This window comes from Annulohypoxylon truncatum, assembly GCF_022578515.1.
Source record: "Annulohypoxylon truncatum strain CBS 140777 unplaced genomic scaffold F4807scaffold_3, whole genome shotgun sequence".
Lineage (NCBI taxonomy): Eukaryota > Fungi > Ascomycota > Sordariomycetes > Xylariales > Hypoxylaceae > Annulohypoxylon > Annulohypoxylon truncatum.
In genome coordinates, this window is record NW_025953789.1 from 60,530 (window position 1) to 82,172 (window position 21,643).

Consider the following 21,643-nt stretch of genomic DNA (forward strand, 5'->3'; position numbering starts at 1 on the left):
TCGCCTGTACGACTTTTGGTTTTGGTTATGGCGGATAGGGAGGTGGCATTCTGGGGCTGCTGAAAGGGCAGAAGAAGCAGGGGCGGGGGCGACGGGTGCCTTTCTTTTTTCTTTACGCTTAGTAGTAGAACCAGTGGAATTGGTGGTGTCACTGGCGACGCCCTTGGGCGCCTTAGTATCGACAAGTTTCAGGGTCCGCAGACTTCCTGGTTGGTAACTGAACCGCATGGCGCGCACCCTGGAAGACTTGAACCGGGGTAGCTTCTTGGCCGGCTCACCTCTCCCGCTCGATGTGGCAGCTTTGTTCTCCTATCTCGCTGCCGTGGCCGGGAAGCTTCTCGAACTCAGGAACATTCCCTTGACGCTACGGATGGCGTCCCTGGTCTTCTTGACTTCGTCGTCGGGGTCGGAGCTACGTCCGTAGCCCATGCCTCCGTGGATGGTGGCGAAGTCGGTCATCGGAGGAGCACCCACTTTGTCGACCTCATCGCGGATCTCCCGGAGAAGAGCGTTGAGGTCGGCGGAATCTTCGGCATGGCGTACGTGCATGTCGTTCACTTCACGGAGGGATGCCTTCAGAGCGGCGAGACGGCGGGCTTGTGCGTCAATGGGCTTGTCTACCTGGGGCGTGCCAGCCGAATCTTGGGCCAGCATTTTCGGTGAGGTCTGCGTCCCGAAGTCCCGGTGGAAGAGCTCGGTGGGATCACTGCAAATGCTTTCGTTGTCCGCATAAGCATCTTCATTTTGCTTTGACTTCAATACCAGTTTTCCGTTCTTGTATGGAACCTCGCTGACGACATCTTCGAGTTGTTCAACTAGCTGCTCTAGTTTCTCGTTTATATGCCCGTAATAGTCAGCTCGCGCGTCGTTGAGACTGTCCACCATCGGGCTAACAACGAATCGTGCCGTGCCGTATAGAAGAGTCCATACACTGCCAGAGACAGCTAGGATATTGGCGAGGCTGGAAGGGGTGATCAAAGGTGGCGGTTTGGTCGAGGTAGTCAAGAATTCGGGGTAGGTTATGATTGGTACTGGGTCGCTTGTCGATGAAGAAGCTGTAGGGGCAAATACCTCGACGTCTTTCTTTGCTTCAGAAGTTCGCATTGTGACTTCGCCTCCACCTGTAGACTTGGTGGTTGTCGGCGATGGATTTGGAGTTTGCGTGGGTTGTTCTACCTCTTCCAACAATTGCTGGATCTGGGTATCGTCTAACCCCTTGCTCTTGAGGAATTCCGTTTTCTTTTCTACGCTCGAACTTCGAACCGTTTCATCTCGTAGAAATAACCGGGCTTGCTCAAGAGTCACGTCTGGCGTGTCGACATCCGGGGGATGACTAGTCTCGGGTGCAGCGTCTTTCTCGGATTGCGGTTCTTGCCACGATGGTACATTGGGCCTTTTCGACTCGGCCATATTGATAATGAATGACAGGCTGGTAGAACCGGCAGACCCGGTGAAAAATTAGAAAAAGAATGGGATTAAATTAGTCAATAAATGAGATATGAGTGGAGGAATATGAAAGGTTGAAGGTTAAACCATCAATTAGAATTGGAAGCTTTCAGGTAGCATGTATGTATGTATGTATGTAAAGAAACAAACCTTCCAACGCGACGTAGTTATCTTATCTTAATACATATTAGGTGGGTAGCTGCCTCGGTACATCCTCTAAATTCCAACCTCCTGACTCCCGAGAACCGCGTTACTAGGGAACTCCAGGTACATATGTACTATGTATGCCCTGATACGGTTAGATGGTGTCTACTGTAAGTTTAGCTCAATTCATCAACCCCTGCTAACGTGTATTACCTAACAGCACCCTCACGTTAAAGTTTAAATGCCCGTAGTACCTTCACCTGTTGTAAACTTCCGCACGTGACACAGGCCTCAATCGCAACATTGAACTCTTGACTCGGTCATTTCATCGTCAATTCCTTCCTCGCGATTGTGGAAATAATAAGGAAGCTTCGTTGGCGAATAATTGTCTCCGTCTTAGCTTATAATTTACTACCACTCATTTTAAACCGCCCCAGGATCTTCTCGATATCATTCGTCACACTCTAATACTCACAGGTTTACGGCGGTTTCTTAGGTCGTATACATAAACATTCCGAGACGTTCCTCCAACACTTCTGTATCACAGGTTGAAAGCGTTGACCGGTACCCACCTGCATCACCACCGACGATCAGAAGCTTCGGTCGATTACAGTTGAAGTCAGTACCTTTTTATCCTCAGAGGTCGTGCCCCCAATAGCCAAGCTTGAAATCTCGGCTGCATGATAGACTAAATCGGAATACGCCCCGAATCATAGGTCGACCGCTCAAGTCGCTAAGCGCAGTCCTAGCTTTAGTTTATTAGCCTGTCAGCCACAGCTGAGTGCACGAGAACCGTCAATCTATCATGTAAGTCTCAGCTGCAAAAATTCTGATAATGGGCCGTCTCTCGTCAGCACCTGTCATTTTCCCTGTCCCAAGTTCATCATTGCCTGGAAGAAGGGAATAAAAAGGAGGAGAAGTGGAGAGAGGAGTGGTACAATTCATAGCGTCGCTGTCTGCAGATGACGGAGAATTTTCAAGTCCGCGTCTAATAGGGAGGTGCGGAGCGATGTTCAAGTGAACGGGGAACGGGGAACGGGACGGGAGAAGATGACAAAAGGGGTAGGACGGGGATAAAGATGATGCGACGCGAATGCGGTGCGATGCATGTACAGGCAAGGCCAGTGCTTCTTCTTACGTGCCTAGGCATGTCTGAAGAAAAAAAAAGAAAACAAAATTCAATCTCTGGGCTGTTGTTTGTTTGTTGGGTTGGCTGCATCAAAAATCCGGCTTGGTGTGTTGCCTCAAATATCTCGATGAACAAATCCAACTGGTTGAGATGTTTTCCATCCAATCGCCAATCGCCAATCGCAATCACATATCCCAAAAGCCAAAAGCTACATTGGAACATTGGAAGCTACCAAGTTACCAAGTTACCGAATCCTACAGCCCTACCCGCATCCCCGTATCCAAGCGACAAGCGGGAAGCGGCACCTTGCCTGCCTCTTCCTTTCCTCTTGTTTGCGCACCACGGGGCATCAACGTGTCACGGCGTCTGACGCCGCAGCAAGCTTATTTCAACTTCCCAACTTCGCAAGAAACAAGCTCCTAAGATTGCTCATGCCCTTGCCGCCTCGCGCGCGCCACCTCCAACAAAAAAAACGTGCTTTCTTTCTTACCTAGCACGTTACATATATCTGTCATCTGTCTTTTGATTTTTAACAACGATTTCGACTCCGTCATTTTTCACATCATTTAATCTACTTTTCCCATCTTCACCATCAAAAAGCCCTATATTCTGCCTGTTTCACACTTATCTCACATATCAATCCCACCACAAATCTTCAAACCTTGGGCTTTGACAACCCTCTTTGAAAATGGCATCCCGTCCACGTCGCGCAGCTGCCCAGAGGGCAAACACGGCAATCACTGACATGGTTGATAGTGACAACCACATAAATAGCCGTACAGGGAGAACCATGTCCTCCAGGACTTCTCGCAGATCCGAGGGTAAGAGTGCCGTGGCATCGGTCTCGCGCGGCCCTCCCTCTTCGACCTCAGAATCTAACCAGCATATCCATTTTACAGTTAAGCTTCCGGCAAGTAAGCTTCGTCAAGCAACTTCTAGCCGAGCCAGCCAATCCAGCCGCCAGCAAGCTCCTAGCTCTGGTGTAGTTGAGGGAAAACGGAACCGCTCTCAGAAGAAAAGCTACGTCGTAGACTCTAGTGACGAAGAAGATGACGACGCCGAGGACGAGGTTCAAGTAGAAGAAGAAGACGATGAGGATGACGACGACGATGATGCCGACGGAGATGATGACGATATGGCTGACATGGGAGAGGAAGATGCAGAGGGCGAAATCGTGGTCGACGACACCATGGATATCGACGCCGAAGGAGACGACGATGATCTTGGCGAGGAGGATGCCGAAGGCGAAGAGGACGACATGGATGTGGATCCCATCCCTCCTCCAGCACCCGTGATCAAAGTCTCGAAGCCTACTAAGAGTACTTCTACCAGCAAGTCAAAAGCCCCTGCTAAATCCAGCGGGAAGTCTGCGGTCCCACAGGCACGTGACAGCGATGACGACGAGGAACTTAGTGAACTAGAAAGCGAGGCCGACGAGATTCAGGATACCGTCAAGGTCGGAGGGGGCGACGAAGAAGATGCCGAGGGTGAGGATGAGGAGATCGAAGCAGCAAATCCCGCCGAGGAAGAAGACGACGATGCTGGTAGCGGCGATGAAAGTCGTGCTGAGACTCCCGATCTTACTCGAATGACTAAACGACAACGTGCTCGCTTCGAAGAGAACGGAGATGCCTTGATGAAGCTGTCTGATGGCAAGTACCCCTTTCATGATGTTATTAAATCTGGGCTGACTTGATCACAGAGGTGCAAGCAAAGAAGCATTTTACTGCTGAGGAGCTTTCTATGCGCCGCGCTGAGATGGCCCGTCGACGACGCAACCTGAGTGAGAAGCGTAACGAAGAAGTCAAGGTATGTCGCCCATTCTCCCTCGGCACCTGTATCAAGACCCATAGAGCACAAGGCTGATACGTCGAATAATAGATGGAGACCATAAATAAGCTTCTCAAGAAGCAGGCTCCAAAGACTAACCGCAAGTCATTGCTTGCTGGGGACCAAACCCCTGATATAGACGCTCAGAAGCCAAATCCCGCATTTGTTAGATGGATTAGCAACAAGGATGGTAGCCGAGTAGGTGTCCCTGACGAGATGCTTTCTGGGCCGTCCGGTCAGGTCTTTGTTCGGGGTGGTCTTGGACGTGGAAAGATGGTGGAGGAAGTGTCATAGAACGATGACCATCATGACGAGCGTCAAGACAGTCATCAAGGACATAAGGGTGGGGATAAGGATGCACATTAAGATGAGCAACCAAGCAATGGCTCCTCCATAAGAGGGCACTTCCATTCTTCACGCTCATGTGATCCTGTCTAAGCTATCAGATATCGTCTGCGGTTCATTTGATACCCGAAGATTTGTATTCTAATGGGTATGTACTACGGTCATTCGTTTTCCTGCAATTCATGGAGTTTGGGGCAGCACATCTTGATACTGTAGTTTAGATCACATACCTCATCGGTAGCAATAATTCAGTTTAGAGATGGCTGAGGTACCTTACATAAAATTGGATGCCTTGTTCTCGATGGCGTAGCATAATATTTCAAGGTGTTATGTCGGTGTCATAGCAACGCACATAACGCGTCGGTTGCCCGGCACCGAATTTTTCTTCATACAACATACTTCGCTGCTACAATTCAAGCTTGATCCACGAACTGCCTATAAGCACCAATTGACTAACTAGCGCAGTGGTAAATGGACATATAGAAATACCGTCTGGTTTTTTCCCGTAAATCTCAGGTCTAAGGTCAATGCTCGTAGAATAGGGGTAGGTCCAAGCTCCCGTCCAGAATAAATTCCTTGAGTTGAATTTATGATTGGCTTATTGCTTCTGGTTATCCATTGCCCGTTATATTCTATCTTATCTGTTCCACTTATTTAAGGTTTCCCATCGTGTGCTTGGACCAATCTATATATAGTACCTACTAGGTAGTATATCAGTATACTACAATTTTCATCCCAAGGCATCTCCAACGACCAATGCTTATTCGCCCTTGTCGGCTTCCAGTGTGTCACGGGATATTTCTATAGGTACAAAAGCTTAATTAATTGCTCACTGAGCAAATGACCTCACAGAGGAGCTTAATATTTGAAATTGGTAGTTTGTACTGTAGTCATGACTAATCTATCACTTGGCCGAAGCTCCTGTGACTGGATTTCTCGAAGAATAGCATATAATAAAGTTGACGATACGGTTCTTGTTTAGTCACTAGACTACTGTGGGTACTTACATTATGTCATGATATTCTTGTTTTTATTTTGCTACTGTTGTTATACCTACTTTGGCAGTGAGTTAGTTCGTTTGCTAACAAGCAGTGACAACTTGGCCCCTTAGCGGTCTTGGAGGATATATATCTGGCAAAACCCACGGTATTTCTGTAGATCGATGAACATGTACAAAGAACTATATAGCTAGGTACTTATGTGCTTGGGGTATATAGAATAACAAAGTTCATTTAAATAATCACCGGCATCATCACTAGTTATACGACCTAGTGGTGATGTATATGCCGGGTACTTAATTTTCTAATTATCTAACAATTAACTCGGCGGGAATATAAGGCATCGATAAGAGCCTCTATGTTTAATAAATACAGGCTTTGTAAGTAACCCCGACCTCTGTATAAATATGGCTGGAAGCCATCCACAAACGCGTTCGGTTTCCACTGACACTCACCGTGGTGACAGGCAGCTGCACCAAATTCGGGCCAAATGTTCCGGGACGACAACAATATTGGCGACTACCTCACCTCACCCGGGTGATGAATATACTAGCCTGCCCCGTTACCCGGGCAGCAACCACTCGTCCCTGACCACAGTAACGGACGGCTGCAAGTTTGAGTCACCATAACGTATGACTTGACCACTACCGTTACCTGTTGCCATGGGTTTTCTGCCACGGCCAAAGCTTTCTCTCGTCCCGTAGGTACCTTTTTATCACTTTTGCTCCTACCAACCGGACCCACATACTTCGACCTGACCTTATCACCTTACAGTACTTTTTTACCAGACCTACCAACTTCTACTTCTATTTGCAAGGTCATCAAATTAAGAAACCAGTCTACCAACTTTGACAATTTCTTAATACCAAACCTGTGAACTTCATATTTTTCACTTTCGAGGTTACCATTAAACAAACTAAACCAATCTATTGACCTTGATCATTTAATCATCGTACCTCACACATTCAACAACCGCTATTACTACGTCTCTATCATCATCTTAATTTAATCAACTCGTCATCATGCCTCGCAAGACAACCTCCTTCACGGAAGACGGCGAGCGAGAGAGACGCGCGGAACGCAAGCGCTTGCGAACTTCCTGGCGTACAGACGCCACGGAAAAGGACAAGAAGGCCGCCCTCAATATGGCCGTTGGCAGGCTAGGCGGGAAAAAATATTCCTGGATGGATCAGGTAAATACCCGTTTACAACTCCCTCACGAAGCGACCTACCAAGTCTAGCTCCAGCCAAAGTCTACCAAATTTGTATAGGGCTAACTGTCTTCTTAGGCGGCCAGCACTCAAACAAGTGCAAGTAATGCCCCTGCCACCAGTGGAATCAACGGCACGGTGAGCTCGATCGGCCGTCAATCTACAAAAGACGTCGAGAAGCCCGTAGCAAAGAACAATAAAGGGGACGCTGAAAAGGAAGCTGAGCAAGAGCTCGTGGAGGACTCTGGGGACGAGTTCGCGAAGGAACTCGAGGATGAGCTTACGAAGGAGCTCGAAGACCAGCTTGCGAAGGAGCTGGAAGAAGAGCTTACGAAAGAGCTGGGAGAAGAGCTCATGAATGACATCGACAACACTGTCGCCGAAAGTCAAAAGGCTTCAGTGGTCGAGAAGGTTGACAACACCATCAAATCTCACCTTCCGACGCCCGCATCGTCGCCTACTCAGCCTGTTGTGGAAGACGAAGTCCCTGTGTCCAAAGCTTCGTCAGAGGGTGTCCAGCCCACCAATGAGCCCACCAAGAAGCGAAAGAGGGGCACCGCAGAGGAGCCCATCGCGATCTCCTCACGGGAGGCGAGCCCAATCGTCCTCTCGTCCCGCGATGGGTCCCCGGCTGCTACCCCTCAGCCCCCGAAGGCAAAGCGGGTCAAAAAGACACCCAAGCCGCAGATTGAGGAGGAATTAGCGGACGAGTTGGAAGAGGCATTTAATGAGGAGGAAGAGAAGGAGGAACTATACCTCATTCTCGACTACGCTTGGGCTTTCATGACCATCTAGGGGTCATCAGGTGGATGTTTGTAACAAGTTACACTTGCAGGGAAGGCTACCTATCTTACATGGAGTTGGGAAGGCCTAAGACTTGGACTTGGACTTGGACCTTACTACTTGGAGGAGTGTACATACATACGACTTAAAGGTCCAGGGCTTGCTAGGCTTGCTAGGCTTGCTTGAGTTTTATGTTACTCGCTACCTAGTTATTAGCAATTGCAGAAGCACCAAGTTTCCGACTGCGAACAACAGACGATTGCATGAACAAGTGACCATTCTTGAATGTTTGAAATATCCTAGCGTCGGAATTTCTCCTCATTCCTCAAATCTTTGAATGATGTATATGAGTCAGGGTCCGTTCTCGCTACCCTCCAATATTGATTACGTAAGCTACCCCCTATTTCACTAGAGATGTTCATAATCTGTGATATAAATGTATCTAACATATGGTATCAATGGTCTCCAGGAATAGGTACTATACCAGCTGAACAACCATTTCCAAATTTGAATTCCTAATGTTAAGTAATTGCAAATAATACGACGCCGAAAATGATAACCGCCCGAATTATGGTAAGTAGTAGTCTCGGTATCCTTTCGTGGAACTGGAAAACATGGTAAGAGCTAAACGCTGTAGATATGAATATACCGCCGCCACATTCCTGTAATTTCTGGTCTACTAAACAATTTCATGTTGGGGGCTATAATTACTTATGTTTCAGTCTTTCGTAATTCCATATATATCGCTGAGGAGATTTATAAACATCGTAACCTAGATATTACTTCTAGATGTTATCCTATGCAATTAGTTCAACCCGGGAAGTTGTACATCGTAAAAATTTTTGAACCAGTAAACATGATTGCTAAGCTATGGTTATTCAAACAACAAAGAACTACAAGGAAAGAACCTAGGAGGATACAATAGAGAAGGATATTATAAACAAGCGTCCAACTCTGAGGCCATTAGGTTAGAACTAACAGTTCCCATTCAACAATATTTACACTTCTAATATACCTAGGCAATGACGTTGGCCATGTTTTGTTAAGAGTGTTAACGTTATTTAGCTATTCTGTTTTTATTGATGATGTATATTGTGTAGTCTATCTTAATCTACTCATGAGGTGGATTCTTACTATAGTGTGATGTCTAACAATGAGAATGGACTTTGAATATATTGAGTAGCTTGGAACTACTTAATTATTCATCATACTCCTCCAATATGGTAATAACGCTTTTACTGATACCCTGGCAAAGACAGACGGAGAACAAGAAAATCACATTGCCTCCACTTCTCTAGACTTTCCATTTTTATCATTAATTCACCACCCAGAGCCGAGCAATCTAGTGTCTATTTTATTCTGACAGCCATCGTCTATGTAGACTTATATCGTCAACTAGGACTCTCCTTCTTAATCGTCTTCTTCGAATTACCTTCTCTATGCCACCGTCTACTGCGACATCTACAACCTTCCTGCCGAGCATCTAGTGGTAAACCGCAAGCTAGAACACATGGCTACCAGTTATACCATGCCTAATCAAATTCTCACCTATTTTTACGTCCTGATGTTTTACACGTAAACATTTCACCGCAGCTGAGAACTTCACCGGCCACCACTCTCTTGCCGGTCATCTTCTCGCTGAGAACCTCAAGATCAATATTGCTGCTTTCGGTAGCAAAGGTAAGTAACAGTTATCTCCCTTCAATTTTCTATCCCCGTGATGTTGTCCTCCCAGCTGAGCACGCCGCTTCCTCTTTTAATCTCATTGTCATTCCCTTCCGATATTTATCGTCGTTGTCATAAGAAGCAACTATTACTTTTGCCAATTATGATTCCTCGCGTGCTTCTCATGATAATCAAACCTAAGAAATTTCGTCAATAGGCTAATGGTCTGGGTAGGTTCTTCTCGAACATCAGTATGGAAATCGACAACGAACAGAGCGAGCTCTCGGAGGCGACACCGGCTCGTCAACGAGCAGCTTCTTCACCACGAGCTTCTGAGCCATCACAAGATTCCGTGGGAGCTAATCGTCCTTCCTGGACGTGCAACCAGCTAGGGGACAGCAATATCCTACGATTCCGTCGTCGTCCCATCATTGAGCCTACTCGTTATTTCTGGGTGTGCACCAAGGTCCTCCAAAACAACACGACCGTACGATTCAGTCGTCGCCCTGTACTCCCGACTACTCTGACTCATTTGGTGTGTACTAGACAAGGGGATTCCGCGATCGTGCGATTCCGTCGTCGTCTTGCCACTCTCTACGAAGTGATAAACGAAGAAAGCCCTGACAGACATGCTCGAATCGACCGCCTTGGGAAGGACGCACGTGAGCGACGGCTACGTGGTCAGCGAAAGATGCTAGAGGATGTCGAGCGAGAGCGTGCTAATGACGGATCCTCTGACGGAGCTAGCTCTGACGCTTCCCAGTCGGATGATACTTCCCAGTCTGATGACGATTCTTCGTCGGAGGATGATTCTTCGTCGGATGATGATTCTTGGTCGGACCGGGGCCGCCCACCCTTCCGCGAGCACGCACAGTCTGACGTCTACATGCCGCAGCCTCTTGAGATGATCGACCCTGACTTTGTGGACTTCATGAACACCGGCCGCCACCGTACCGAGCCCCCGACTGAAGATGATCTCCCTCTCCATCTGGCGACTTCCATGTGCATGGGGGACGCTTACACCGGCAACATGATGCTTGACCTGTTCCCCGGCCTAGTGAATCGCTAGGCTATTGTCACTCGAGGACATGATATCAAAGAGGGTACGGAGAGTTTTTACCAGTAATTGGGACGGCTAAGCTTCTTCAACACTAAAGTTTCTGGAGAAGAATTGGCTGTCATCGTGGCCCATGGATGGTCGACCGTTTGCTATGGTCACTTTAGGCACAGATGATTGGGTTTTACTATAGCAATCAGACCAATGAATTCAACGACCAACTTGATATTGCTGTGTATTCTGTGCTAAGTTTCCTGTTACCCATGATTATAGTGAAGGGTGCTTGGTAACTATGACTGAAGACCTTACATACGTAATAAAGGGGTTAATCCAGGGGGTGATGACTAAGCATTTCTCTACTCTTGAACTCAAAGAAGAGAGTAAAATCAAACCAGACCTCGGAACTTCCTTTGGCTAATGATTACCTAAGGAGGTACAAAGGTACGCATTATCGGTTGCCCCTTTCGTCTAGATAAGCGAGCCAATCACAGCAGAGACCTGGCAGTAGTAGTAGTATCATGTGCCGTGGCTGGTGATCGACAGATGGCCAATGCTTTTTGGAAAGTGGAAACTGTGGGAGAGAAATCGCTGCAGATTTGTGATACGCTTGACAGCAGAACCATCTCATCATGATTCCAATTCCCCAGTTCCCTCCAGTTCCCTTTTGAGGCAAAATGCAACGTCAAGCTCATCGTTGTGGAGCAGACCGGCGCTTGCCTGCATCATTCCAATACTTATTTATTACAATTCCATTTGTTCTCCTCATTCAGGGCCTTCGATGACGCATCGCCATGACTTCGCTATTACTACATGCATTATTTCATATCTCATCTTTTACTCGACACTAATAACGGCCCATACACACCTTAGGGTCTGTTTGTATACAGCCTTTCGGCACATTCGCAACATTGGTGTCCTTACGCAGTAATAGTACATACCACCTCGCTCCAAGGAAGATCCACAGTTCCCTGGTCGAGCCGCTGCAATCCCGGACCTGCAGCTAGCCTTCGGTAGTGCGTGGCCGCCAATGTATTTTAATATTACATTGTATTAGGCAGTTCAGAGTGAACGTTTGAACCTTACTACCTTGGCTACACCCGTTGCTACACCTACTACCGGCATACACGAGAGGGTTATATCGCTACGCCCCCGGCATTGTACGGGATGCTTAGGTGGACCAGATAGGACTCGACTGATTCGGTGAAACGCTAGAGAAAAAACGAGGCAAAAGGGCAAGGGAAAAGAGCAGATTCGGTCACACGACACCGCTGACTCCCACGATCCTCGGCTGACCATCCCCAGCGAACCACATTCGTACATCGCACAGATCTGCATCTCTCTTTTATGCTCGTTACACCTAGTCGGCCAATGCATAGGCAATTCAATTGAAACAGCCGCTTAGTAGCCACGAACATTTCACCCATTCCAGCCTCTCATCAGTTGGAGTCGACGAGGCTTTTTTCTCTCTTCTCCTGTCCGCCGTTCCTTCAGGATGACTGTCTCAGAATTGAATTCGTCAGCTCCGGCGGAATCTCCGTCAGCGATCGATGGTCAGAGTCCAATAAGGGCAGAGCATGACTCTGTACCTCTTGATTCTCAGCCTTCGGGAGCTGGAGCTGGAAACAATAATGCGATAATGCCGAGCCCTGTCACTTCGGACAATCAATGCATGTGTAAGTCAAGTTTGACTTTTCTGTGTTTCTGCTAGTACTTACTTCCGTTTGTGACTTTCCTAACCTTTTTAAATAATCTCCATTCCGCGCCGCCATGGGGATGTGACCCTTGGTCGGAAACCTTAGGTGATGTAGTAGTTCAGGGGTGGGCAGTGATTAAAATTTGTTTTGTTCAGTTACCTTCTTCACTACAGGGTACCGGACTCACCCAGTCTCATCTTGGTGTCAAGTGACTTGAATCAACATTTCCATCCTTCTTCTATCTGTTGCCATTGGTATTATACGCTGTACTACTTGATCACTTCATCCTCACATTTACGACCGTTTTCTCAAAAGAGTCGGTGCACAACGCCACCCGCAGCCTGGGCATTTAATATCTGGTATAGTAACCATAGTAACCTAACTGATGCGGTCCTTAGCGAATCTGCCAACCTTGCCAACCTTACATGGCACCACCCGGAACACCACCACGGCCAGTCACGTTGATGCCCCGCACCCCACACAGGCACAGGTAGATGGCCAGGTTGATCAAGCTATAACACCAACCGAGGCTGGCGCAATGAGAAGACTTTCCGTCTCTTCACCCAAGATGTTGTTCTCAGATCTGTACAAATCGACTAAGTCACCGCTGGCCAAGCTGCGGCGCCACTCACAGGTTGCGCCTACGGTCCCGGATTATGACCCCGATCTTACAAGCCGGGATAAAACCAAGCAGAAGGATGCTATCAAACGTGTTCTAGCAGCCAAGGTGCGGAATGACTGGAATTTCAAATGGTCGCGTCCGTCTGCAAAGCCAATTTCGAAAGAGGAAGAGATCGGAGCTACGGTCAATGCTCACCAGGATGATCTTATCGTAGAAGAAACGGATTCTGAAGATGACGCTGCCTCGACATACAGCACGGTCTCGGAGGATCTTGTTCATTTTCGCCCTCGGTCCGAGTGGCTGTCAGATATGCCTGACGACGACGATGATGACCTGGTATCACCTTCGGCTTATCGCTTCGACACTCCGGATGCCATTGGCGCTTTGGTGAAAGCGGAAGCTTTGGCTAAGAGCGCAAAACGGAGGAGAGCGGTGCGTTCTGAGATGGAGTGGAACGATGGACTAGCTTGCTTTAACGCTCGACGAGATGCCTGGACAGGTGCGAAGGCGGCTCGCATTCGTCCAAAGCCGCCCTCTCCGACAGTCACTTCCCCCGCTTCTAAGCGTCTATCCTGGTGGCATCTTTCAACTTCACCATTACCTTCATCACCTACAGAGTCGACGGGTGTAGCTTCACCCTTAAGCCCTAGTGCAACACGTACGTCTGGTGATACAACCGTTGTGGCATCATCTGATGTGGAATTCAAAGAGGCAAAAACGAAAGACGATACCTCTACTTATCCAGTAGAGACTCTCATTCCCATACCGCAGCCTATTCTACCTCCGGCCACTCCTATGCGTGCCTCTATCACCCCGGCCGCATATTCTACCATCTACGACAAGATTGTGATACAATCTGCAACACCATCATGTCCCGTCAACTTAAGTGATGTGATCCGCGCCTGCGTCGTCGGCTGGAAACGAGACGGTGAATGGCCTCCTCGAGCAGCCGAACCTCCTCCCGTAGTAGCAGTACGCAGGAGGAAGAAGGAAGGCAGCACGGATAGCAAGCCTAATGCATCCAAGAGGATGAGCTTCAGTTTTTTAGGGCGGAGGCAGAGTGTAGTAGGTGATCCTAGCACTCTAGCGGAAAGCACGTCGCACCCAGAGACTCAAGCTACAGGAAAGGCATTTAAAAAGAGCCTCCAACGCGTTTTAGGGTTCGGGAATGAGAGGACGGTTAACAATACCGGTAACCCGTAACCACGGAACCGATGTAGGATAATGGACTGGGCGGGAAAAAAAGACCACGGCGCTTAGGGAGTAGGGCACTCGTCTGGGAAAGGAAGATTGGGCTGGGACAGTTCACGACAATACCCTCTAGGGCTTTCAAGGAGGATGCGAGTTCTCGGCATTTAGGCATATACCCAGCATCGCTTTCGGCGTTTTCCATTTTACCTCACCTCGAAATAGCCACGCCACCGTCGCGTGGCATACGTACGTACATACATATTTTGTCAGCAGACCCTAGAATGGAATTAATAGGCCGCTGCCCTTTGTTCTCATCTAGTACTAATACGTCTTAACTACCATCGGGAATATTTTGTTGCCCTGTAGTATCTCATGTAGATTATTCGACGGCCTCGGCCGAAATTTCGCAAAAGACGCAGGTTTTTTTTTCAAACGTCTTACCAACGTTCCTACTGCCTAGCGGCGGGGATTCCCGGACCTTATACTCCGCCGTTGGATTGAGGCGCCGCCACGATAAACGGGAATAGTCGCTAGCCATGCTTGTTTGCTGCTGACTTAAGCCCGGCGCTCCGCGATATCCGGACGTCCATTGCGAAGATCCCTTTTAACTTTCGAGGTTACTTCCCAAAATCTGCTCGGTTGGTAGTTAAATTTAGAAACTAGCAAGGTCAGATGTGGCTTGCTAGTGTGCAGGGAATTAGTAAAGGGAGCACTTATACTGCTTACCTAGGTGAACTCCATTTGATCCATATGTACAGATGTCAAACTCCAAGCATACACACCAATATGTAACAACAAATCAAGAATATCATCTACGCTAGACCAAAGATTACCTATCTTAATAACTTTTCACAGGACCTAAAGGTTCCTAACATCAAGCAAGTAGTAAAAAAGTATCAATAGACAGTTTTAGAAGTAATAAACCGTTGTTTCATCTCTCATTACTAGTTAAAAGGAAGAAAAACCGCGCGCGTATCCGTAACCCACACGCGACTTGCTGAACACCGACAGTAAATGCCACGCCATGCATGCTTTCCCTTTCCCCTTTCCCCTTGCCCCAAGGTCAAAAGTCAAAAGTCAGAGACTCAGAGAGCTTAGTCCTACACTCCGGGATCGAAACCAGGGGGTTTCTTTTTTTTCAAGTCAAAAAAAACCCGCCCCCCGACGAATCCCAGAACAAAAGGAAAGGAAAAATAAGGTTTAAAAACGCCCAAACTAGAACACCCCGGTTTTTGCTTTTTGTTAAGGCCTCTGGCCCCTGCCCTGCCTGTTCCCCGTTCCGTAGTCGACTGCGTAACTGATAGATGGAAGACCAACCATCGTAACTCAGCTCAGCTCAACACTCCGGCCCATCATCCCAGAGTGAAGCGCCCTGTCCCCCACAAAGATCAGGTATCTAAAACAGCCAGCAAGAACTGAATCGCCCCTCTCCTCTCCTCTCCTCTCGTACCCTTCCCTTCCCAACTACCATAAGAAAGCGAGTCGGGCAAACCACATCAGCATCAGCATCAAGCAAAGCTGTCCTCGCAGCCCTACTGCCAGTCCAACTCCTTAGCAGCATCCGCCCCAGCCTCGAGCTCCGCCTGCGCCTGCTCGCAAGTTCCCTCCTCCTTCTTGACAACTCCGCTCTTAACGAGCGCGTCCCAGACCTTTCCCCTCCGTAGCCCGGCCTGTCCCTTGGCCGAGGCGTCAACAGGTAAACCGTCCAGCATCTTAAGCCGGCGGCACCGGTCGAGCACCACGAGCTCGTAGAACCGGCGGCGCATGCGCGTGCCCATGTCCGACCGGCTGGCGAACCGCTCGTCGCGCGCCGCGTCCGCGTCCTGGAGGTTGAAGCCGTTACCCTCGCCCCCCTTCGGCGACGCGAGCGCCATGACCGCCGCCGGCCCGTAGAACCCGAGCGTCGCCGGGTTGTCTCGCAGGTCCAGCCTCTGCAGGTGCGGGAAGCCCGCCAGGACGTCGGCTACCTGTCCCGCGTCGGCCAGTCGGTTGCCCGCCGCGAGAAGTTTCTTTAATCTCGGTATGTAGCGCAAGGCCGTGACGTCGTCGATGGCGTTCATGTTGAGGTTGAGAACCCGGAGGTTCGGCATCAGCTGCCCGAGGTCGGGCGGCAGGACCTGCAGCCCGCAGTTGGCCAGCTCAAGGTACTGCAGGTTGAGGAAGTCAACCGACGGGTTGAAGGTCCCGAGCAGGTTGCCCGAGAGGAACAGCTTCCGCACTTCGTAAGCGGCGTCTAGGAATGATGGGTCTAGTGGCTCGTCGCCTCGCTGTTCGCGCAGCGAGAGACTATCGAGGCGACGGCATCGTGAAAACCCAGTTATTGTGACTAGTTGGTTGCGGTCTATATGTAGGAGGCGCAGCGAAGGGAATGACGCGACATCGAAGGTCGTGAGCTCGTTGTTAGAGAGCGTCAGGTACCTGAGGTTCGGGACCGAGACATCCGCACTCGGAGCGAAATATGATAGGCCATTATGCTGCAGGTTAAGGGTGGCTAGGCACGTGAGTTGCTCAACTCCCTGTATCGAGGTAATTTGATTGTTCTCTAGATCTAATTCGGTCAACCGCTGTAGCTTTGTGCCATCGAAGTTAACTTCATCAATAAGGTTGCCTCTTGCACGGAGAACTTGCAAGCTATCATGCATCTTGATACCGTCCAAGCTGGTGATCTGATTGTTATCGGCGCGAAGATTTCGGAGGTGGACTAGATCTTTAAAGGCATGCAGGCTGCTGATCTGATTGTTGGACACATCTACGTATTGTAGATTCATCAAATGACCCCATGCTGTTAGTTCGGAAAGGTGGTTATTGGTAATGCGCAAGTTGCGAACGGCTTCAGGCACGCCGTCAAGGTGTTCGATAAAGTTGTTGGATGCGTTGAGAGTAACAACGTTCGTACAGAACTCATCAAGCATGTGAAGCGTCGTCAAGTGCTTATCATTAATGTCTAGCTCTTGCATGGAATCCCAATCAGGCTCAAATGGCTCGACTTCGGTGATCTTCTCGACAAGATTCTGGATGGCCTTGGACATAATCTTCTTGGAACCATCTCCCGTAACGAGATAATGATCCCCGACGACATAGCTGACTTCTAATCCGCAGGACTGGTCCGCTTGGTGCATTGTAAAATCGGACAGTGGGCTCAAGGACAAAGTGCCAACATACTGCCCGATGATTGGCGTTGCAGAAATCGGCTGGGATTTTGCGGGCGCTGGCGTTACCACGACGCTCAAGCTTGTGTTCCGCTTGTCTTCATTGTCCGGATACACGACGCTCGAATCTGCGCGAATGCTGAGCTGCCGCTCTTCCGACGCCGCGTTTTCTCCACTTGCGTCTTCGTCCTGTTCATCAATCCGGGACACCGGCCTAGGGATAAAATCCTGGCCTTTTACCGATAAGTTTCTTGTAGAACGGCTTCGCGACCGGGAATTTCTAATTGAACTGCTGGCGGATTTTGGCGATTTAGACCGTCGTCCACGCCCCAGCGAATCGGTGGGGGCCACGTGTTCCACAGTTCCATTTTCTTGACCGCCATTGCCGTCATCCGAATGATGAGCAACATCTTGGATGATCGAAGCAATCGGGGACGAAAATGAAATCGTGAGATTTCTTCGTCGCGATGGACTGGATCTTTGCATCCGATCTTCATGGATTGATATTTCATGCTCGATTTCCTTGTCATCTTCCACTGCTGTCTCCATTTTTGCGTATACCTCTTTTAGATTGCCCATCATGTTTTGGGAATTGATGGACTCATGCGCCGTGGTAGACGACTTCGCAGAAGAAGGACTTTGCGGTACCTCGTCTTGAGCCTGCTCGTTGTGCCCTAGATTTGGTGTCACGGCTAACTTGAGATTCTGCTTCTCTCGAGCAGTGTCCACCGACAAATCCGGAATACTAGCGAACGGGTCCTCGCTATCTTCGGATGGAAGAAAATTTCTGTCTTCCGCCGTAGGCTTTGGCTTCTTAATCTTGTGCCATACTTTCTTCTCCTTATCGAATACCATGTTTCCCACCTTGTTACCGATAAAAGGTTTAACGACATCTGGCAAGATGAGTTTCTTTGACTCTGATCCTCTAGAGGAGGCAGTATGAACGGAATGTCCAGAAGACCTCGATCCATTTGTGGGATATTCGACAGCATTTTCGCCAGGCTCAGGGATGTCAGGGTTACGCGAGATCCTTACATTGGAAAGGTCGCTGACCACCTCCGGATCTTCGTGGAAGCTATCCCACGACCTGTCAGAAAGGAAACTCTGGCGGATGGACTCACTGAGGCTGTTAGCCTCATTGATAGCCTCCCTAATGCGTCCCATCGAATACATCGAATTCGTAATGATCTCGCCCAAATCGCTACCCTCTTCATACTTTTTTAGTTGATTGATAAGCTCTGGATCTTCCTGGCGTGTTGGCGCTCTAAAAAGAGGAGGTCCTTCCCGACTGGGTGGTCGTGAAAATGGCTCTTTCGTAGACTGGAACGAGCTCTCGTCTCCGCCATATGCAAGCGAGCTGTGCTGTTGCTCGCCACTCTCAGCCTCAGATTCTTCTACGCTGCTTAGATCATTCCTAGGCCGTGCCTTATTACGAATCATAGTCATAATTTCCTCTGCAACATCGTAGTAGTCCTGCGTCTTCAAGGAGGTCCTACCCGATCCATTCACAGCATACCCTTGAGCACTCGTTTCCGACGTGCTATTTTGATGACCCGAATTATAACTAAGGTCGTCGAGTGACTGCTGCTCGTGCGCTACCGATGATCTCTGACCAGGAGTTGGTGATCGAGGTCGGAGAATTGGTCTTGTTGCCAAAATATTCGGGCTCGCGGTTTGTTGCAAGTCAGATTCACCGGAGGCTGGTCGCTTCTTCCCGATAACTGACTGCATAGTTCGATGTGAAGATTGTACGGTATCAATCGCCACGAACTGGTCTTCCAATCCGTATGCAATATCCGATCGGTGAAGCGTCCTTCTCCTTTTCGGAGTAGGATCTTTAGATGGCGAGGTCCGCGGCCTCTTCCCATCAGAGCCATCCCTCTTTGGTGTTGCCTCAACAACGCCACTGGGTCCGATCGGATGCGAAGAGCTCTGGGGTCCAGAAGTATTGGGAACTCTAGATAATCCCATGAAGCGTCGCGGAGGGAAACCGTTGATCTGTAGTTTGTGACGTCGTCGCGGGACGAGAAGGGATACTCCCTCCGAAGATAAATCCTCATGAAGCTGAAACTTGACAAACTGACTCGGTGGCAACGAGTCGTCTGCAGGCATCACATTCTCCTTGTTGGTTAGTTGCGATTGAGAAATTGAGTTCTGGGTAATGTCTTCGCTGAACTCGTAGCCATCCAGTTCTCCTGCCCCGAAAGTGCTAATGTCGTCGATGTTGTCAGGATAGTTGGAACTAAAATGCGCTGTTTTCTTTGGACTAGACTCGGCCACAAACCCTTTGTTCACGTCGGATTTAGAAGGTGATTCTTGTGTTGGTAAAGCGGCAGTATTGTCTATATTCGAACGTGAAGGGCTCTCGGTCAGTTGGTCCTCAAACTGGCTTATGCGTCGGAGAAGAGTTTGATTGGTGAATGTGTCATATGGTCCAAATAACTTTAGAGGGCTACCGCTCTGGCCCGAAGGAGGTTCGAGTCGCTTCTCGGGGCTGGGGAATGGTGCGCGGGGTATATCAGGAGATCCCGAATTTCCGCGCCAGCTGCCTGACGCAATACGCTCTAGCCTGACGCTTGGGAACTGCTTCGGGGTGCTGGCTTGGAGGGATGACTCTGGAAGCATATCTGAAGTGTCAAGGTTCAGAGGAGGGCTGAGAGGACGTCGACGAAAAGATCCTTCTCCCGAACGTCCACCTCGTTGAACATTCAGAAAGCCGCCATTCTTGACAAATTCATCAGTTGTATCGATTTTCTGGCTCTCGTTGGTAACAGGGACCGGTTCTAGCTCAAGAAAGCTACTAGGTTCCTCCGAGTCCAACACCATCTGGTTTCTCCTAAGCGTCTCAAGGCGAATCCGTAATTGTTCCGCGGGAAGTTCGGCCGGGGCAAAGCTCACTGTTCCGTCTTTAGTGAGGCGCGTTATCAGAATTGGGCTAAGGTCCTCGTTCTTGATCACGCTTTGCCCACTAACTTTACGCGATTCATCAAACCGGTTGTTAGGACTAAGGGGGATACTAGACTCTTCTTCAGGCTCATTTGTCCTTTCGTCTTGTCCATCATAACTCTCATCCAACGTAGACTGGCCATATCTGCTTGACTCCTGAGCGTCCTCGTCTGTCCTTCGAAACACTATCTTCTTAGGAGGTGGAGGTGAATGCCGAATCTGAGAGTCATTGGCAGATTCCTCGAAGGTTTCATCTTCGCGCTCTTGCTCTTGATGCTGCTTGGATCTTGAATAAGGCGGAGGGCTGGATGGTAGTGTCATATCGTTGGCACCTTCATTCGTCGTTGTCTCGTCTCCAGTAGATTCTGCTGCCATTGGCGGTCGAAAGATGTTTTCCAAACCCGTTCCGGCTGAGCTAAACAGATCTTTTGATTCTCCATAATTCAGCTCCCCATAGACTAATCGTTTCTTCCATTCCGGTATACTATCTCTACCTTTAGAAGGTGCGGAGGTACTCTGGGATTTCTTATGTTGGACGGTATTATGGACGACAGATGCGGTAGTAGAAGCAGATGCCGATCGACTAATATAACGTCGTTCCCTTGGAGAGGCCTTAGTCTCTTGTGAAGATTTTGAGGAACCACGTTGCGATCCCCGGATGTTAATATCGTTTGTGCTTCGCTCGCTTAAGACATTAATGGCGCTACTGTCATGCGCAAGTTGCTGCGGTTTCTTTGCTGAGGAACTCCCAGGATTATATCTTGGTATGCGACTCAGGGCGCCGCGCGGGCTTTTGCGACTCGTACTTGGCCGTGCACTCGGCGTAGCGGGCAATTGGACCTGTGAAGTGTCGGATCTGGGCTGGGACACCCAGTCCTCAGAGAGTGAGTCCAACCAGGCATGAGCCATGGCGGGCAGCTGTAAAGATTAGATACGGCGAATATCAACGACAACAGCACGCATTCATGGAGCTAGGTAATTGAAGTATAGTGAAGGGTTTGAGGCAATTAGAATAGCAGCTCCGTCAACGGAAGTGTTGTAGTATGTAGTTGTGTAGTTGGAGGGTCACGATTTGATGACGTGCTGTGTCCTAAGTGGTGTTGTGTTGACAATAATGCGTGGGGCAATTGGTCGCGTCTGCGGTGCTCTAAGGTGCGGCACTAACCAATAGAGGAAGCGTGGAAGGTAATTGGATGGTGATTGAATATAACAGGATCGTTCAAGCATTCGTTAAGTTATGGAATATTCCTTGGAAGGATATTTCGTGAAGCTCTGATCATGTCCTAGGGGTCCCAGGGAGGTTGGTAAGGGTTGTTAAGGTGAAAAGGGCAGGTATCTTCCTAGGTATGTACTGTGGATGTAATATGGCCCGTGGTGTTGTGCAGGCGGTGTACCGTTACCGTTACTTAGCTCACACCGTCCCGCACGGTTGA

At 49.0% G+C, this 21,643-nt stretch overlaps 6 protein-coding genes across 6 annotated transcripts; 4 read left to right on the plus strand and 2 right to left on the minus strand.

The window, feature by feature from the left end:
• Window positions 1-263: 263 nt before the first annotated feature.
• Window positions 264-1,608, minus strand: F4807DRAFT_193803 (peroxisomal membrane anchor protein conserved region-domain-containing protein). Its single transcript, XM_047993728.1, has one exon. The coding sequence runs from the start codon at window positions 1,408-1,410 to the stop codon at window positions 310-312; it is 1,101 nt and encodes a 366-aa protein (XP_047858127.1). The 5' UTR covers window positions 1,411-1,608; the 3' UTR covers window positions 264-309.
• A 1,901-nt stretch (window positions 1,609-3,509) lies between these two features.
• F4807DRAFT_456160 (PAPA-1-like conserved region-domain-containing protein) lies at window positions 3,510-4,843 on the plus strand (the record flags this gene model as incomplete). Its single annotated transcript, XM_048000840.1, has 3 exons — window positions 3,510-4,323; window positions 4,422-4,528; window positions 4,601-4,843. The coding sequence occupies 3 exons, from the start codon at window positions 3,510-3,512 to the stop codon at window positions 4,841-4,843; spliced, it is 1,164 nt and encodes a 387-aa protein (XP_047858128.1).
• Window positions 4,844-6,914: 2,071 nt separating this feature from the next.
• On the plus strand, window positions 6,915-7,898 carry F4807DRAFT_456161 (uncharacterized protein; the record flags this gene model as incomplete). Its single annotated transcript, XM_048000841.1, has 2 exons — window positions 6,915-7,085; window positions 7,182-7,898. The coding sequence occupies 2 exons, from the start codon at window positions 6,915-6,917 to the stop codon at window positions 7,896-7,898; spliced, it is 888 nt and encodes a 295-aa protein (XP_047858129.1).
• Window positions 7,899-9,162: 1,264 nt separating this feature from the next.
• F4807DRAFT_408438 (uncharacterized protein) lies at window positions 9,163-11,017 on the plus strand. Its single transcript, XM_047996433.1, has 2 exons — window positions 9,163-10,616; window positions 10,672-11,017. The coding sequence occupies exons 1-2, from the start codon at window positions 9,805-9,807 to the stop codon at window positions 10,688-10,690; spliced, it is 831 nt and encodes a 276-aa protein (XP_047858130.1). The 5' UTR covers window positions 9,163-9,804; the 3' UTR covers window positions 10,691-11,017.
• A 1,343-nt stretch (window positions 11,018-12,360) lies between these two features.
• F4807DRAFT_193960 (uncharacterized protein) lies at window positions 12,361-14,635 on the plus strand. Its single transcript, XM_047993729.1, has one exon. The coding sequence runs from the start codon at window positions 12,688-12,690 to the stop codon at window positions 14,125-14,127; it is 1,440 nt and encodes a 479-aa protein (XP_047858131.1). The 5' UTR covers window positions 12,361-12,687; the 3' UTR covers window positions 14,128-14,635.
• Window positions 14,636-15,002: 367 nt separating this feature from the next.
• On the minus strand, window positions 15,003-21,515 carry F4807DRAFT_408446 (uncharacterized protein). Its single transcript, XM_047996434.1, has one exon. It carries the CDS (start codon window positions 21,117-21,119, stop codon window positions 15,648-15,650), a length of 5,472 nt encoding a protein of 1,823 aa, XP_047858132.1. The 5' UTR covers window positions 21,120-21,515; the 3' UTR covers window positions 15,003-15,647.
• Window positions 21,516-21,643: the final 128 nt, after the last annotated feature.

Bases quoted from the DNA above. Each gene is read 5' to 3' on its own strand.
- F4807DRAFT_408438 (XM_047996433.1), top strand. From the start codon at position 9,805: ATGGAAATCGACAACGAACAGAGCGAGCTCTCGGAGGCGACACCGGCT.
- F4807DRAFT_193803 (XM_047993728.1), bottom strand. From the start codon at position 1,410: ATGGCCGAGTCGAAAAGGCCCAATGTACCATCGTGGCAAGAACCGCAA.
- F4807DRAFT_193960 (XM_047993729.1), top strand. From the start codon at position 12,688: ATGCGGTCCTTAGCGAATCTGCCAACCTTGCCAACCTTACATGGCACC.
- F4807DRAFT_408446 (XM_047996434.1), bottom strand. From the start codon at position 21,119: ATGGCTCATGCCTGGTTGGACTCACTCTCTGAGGACTGGGTGTCCCAG.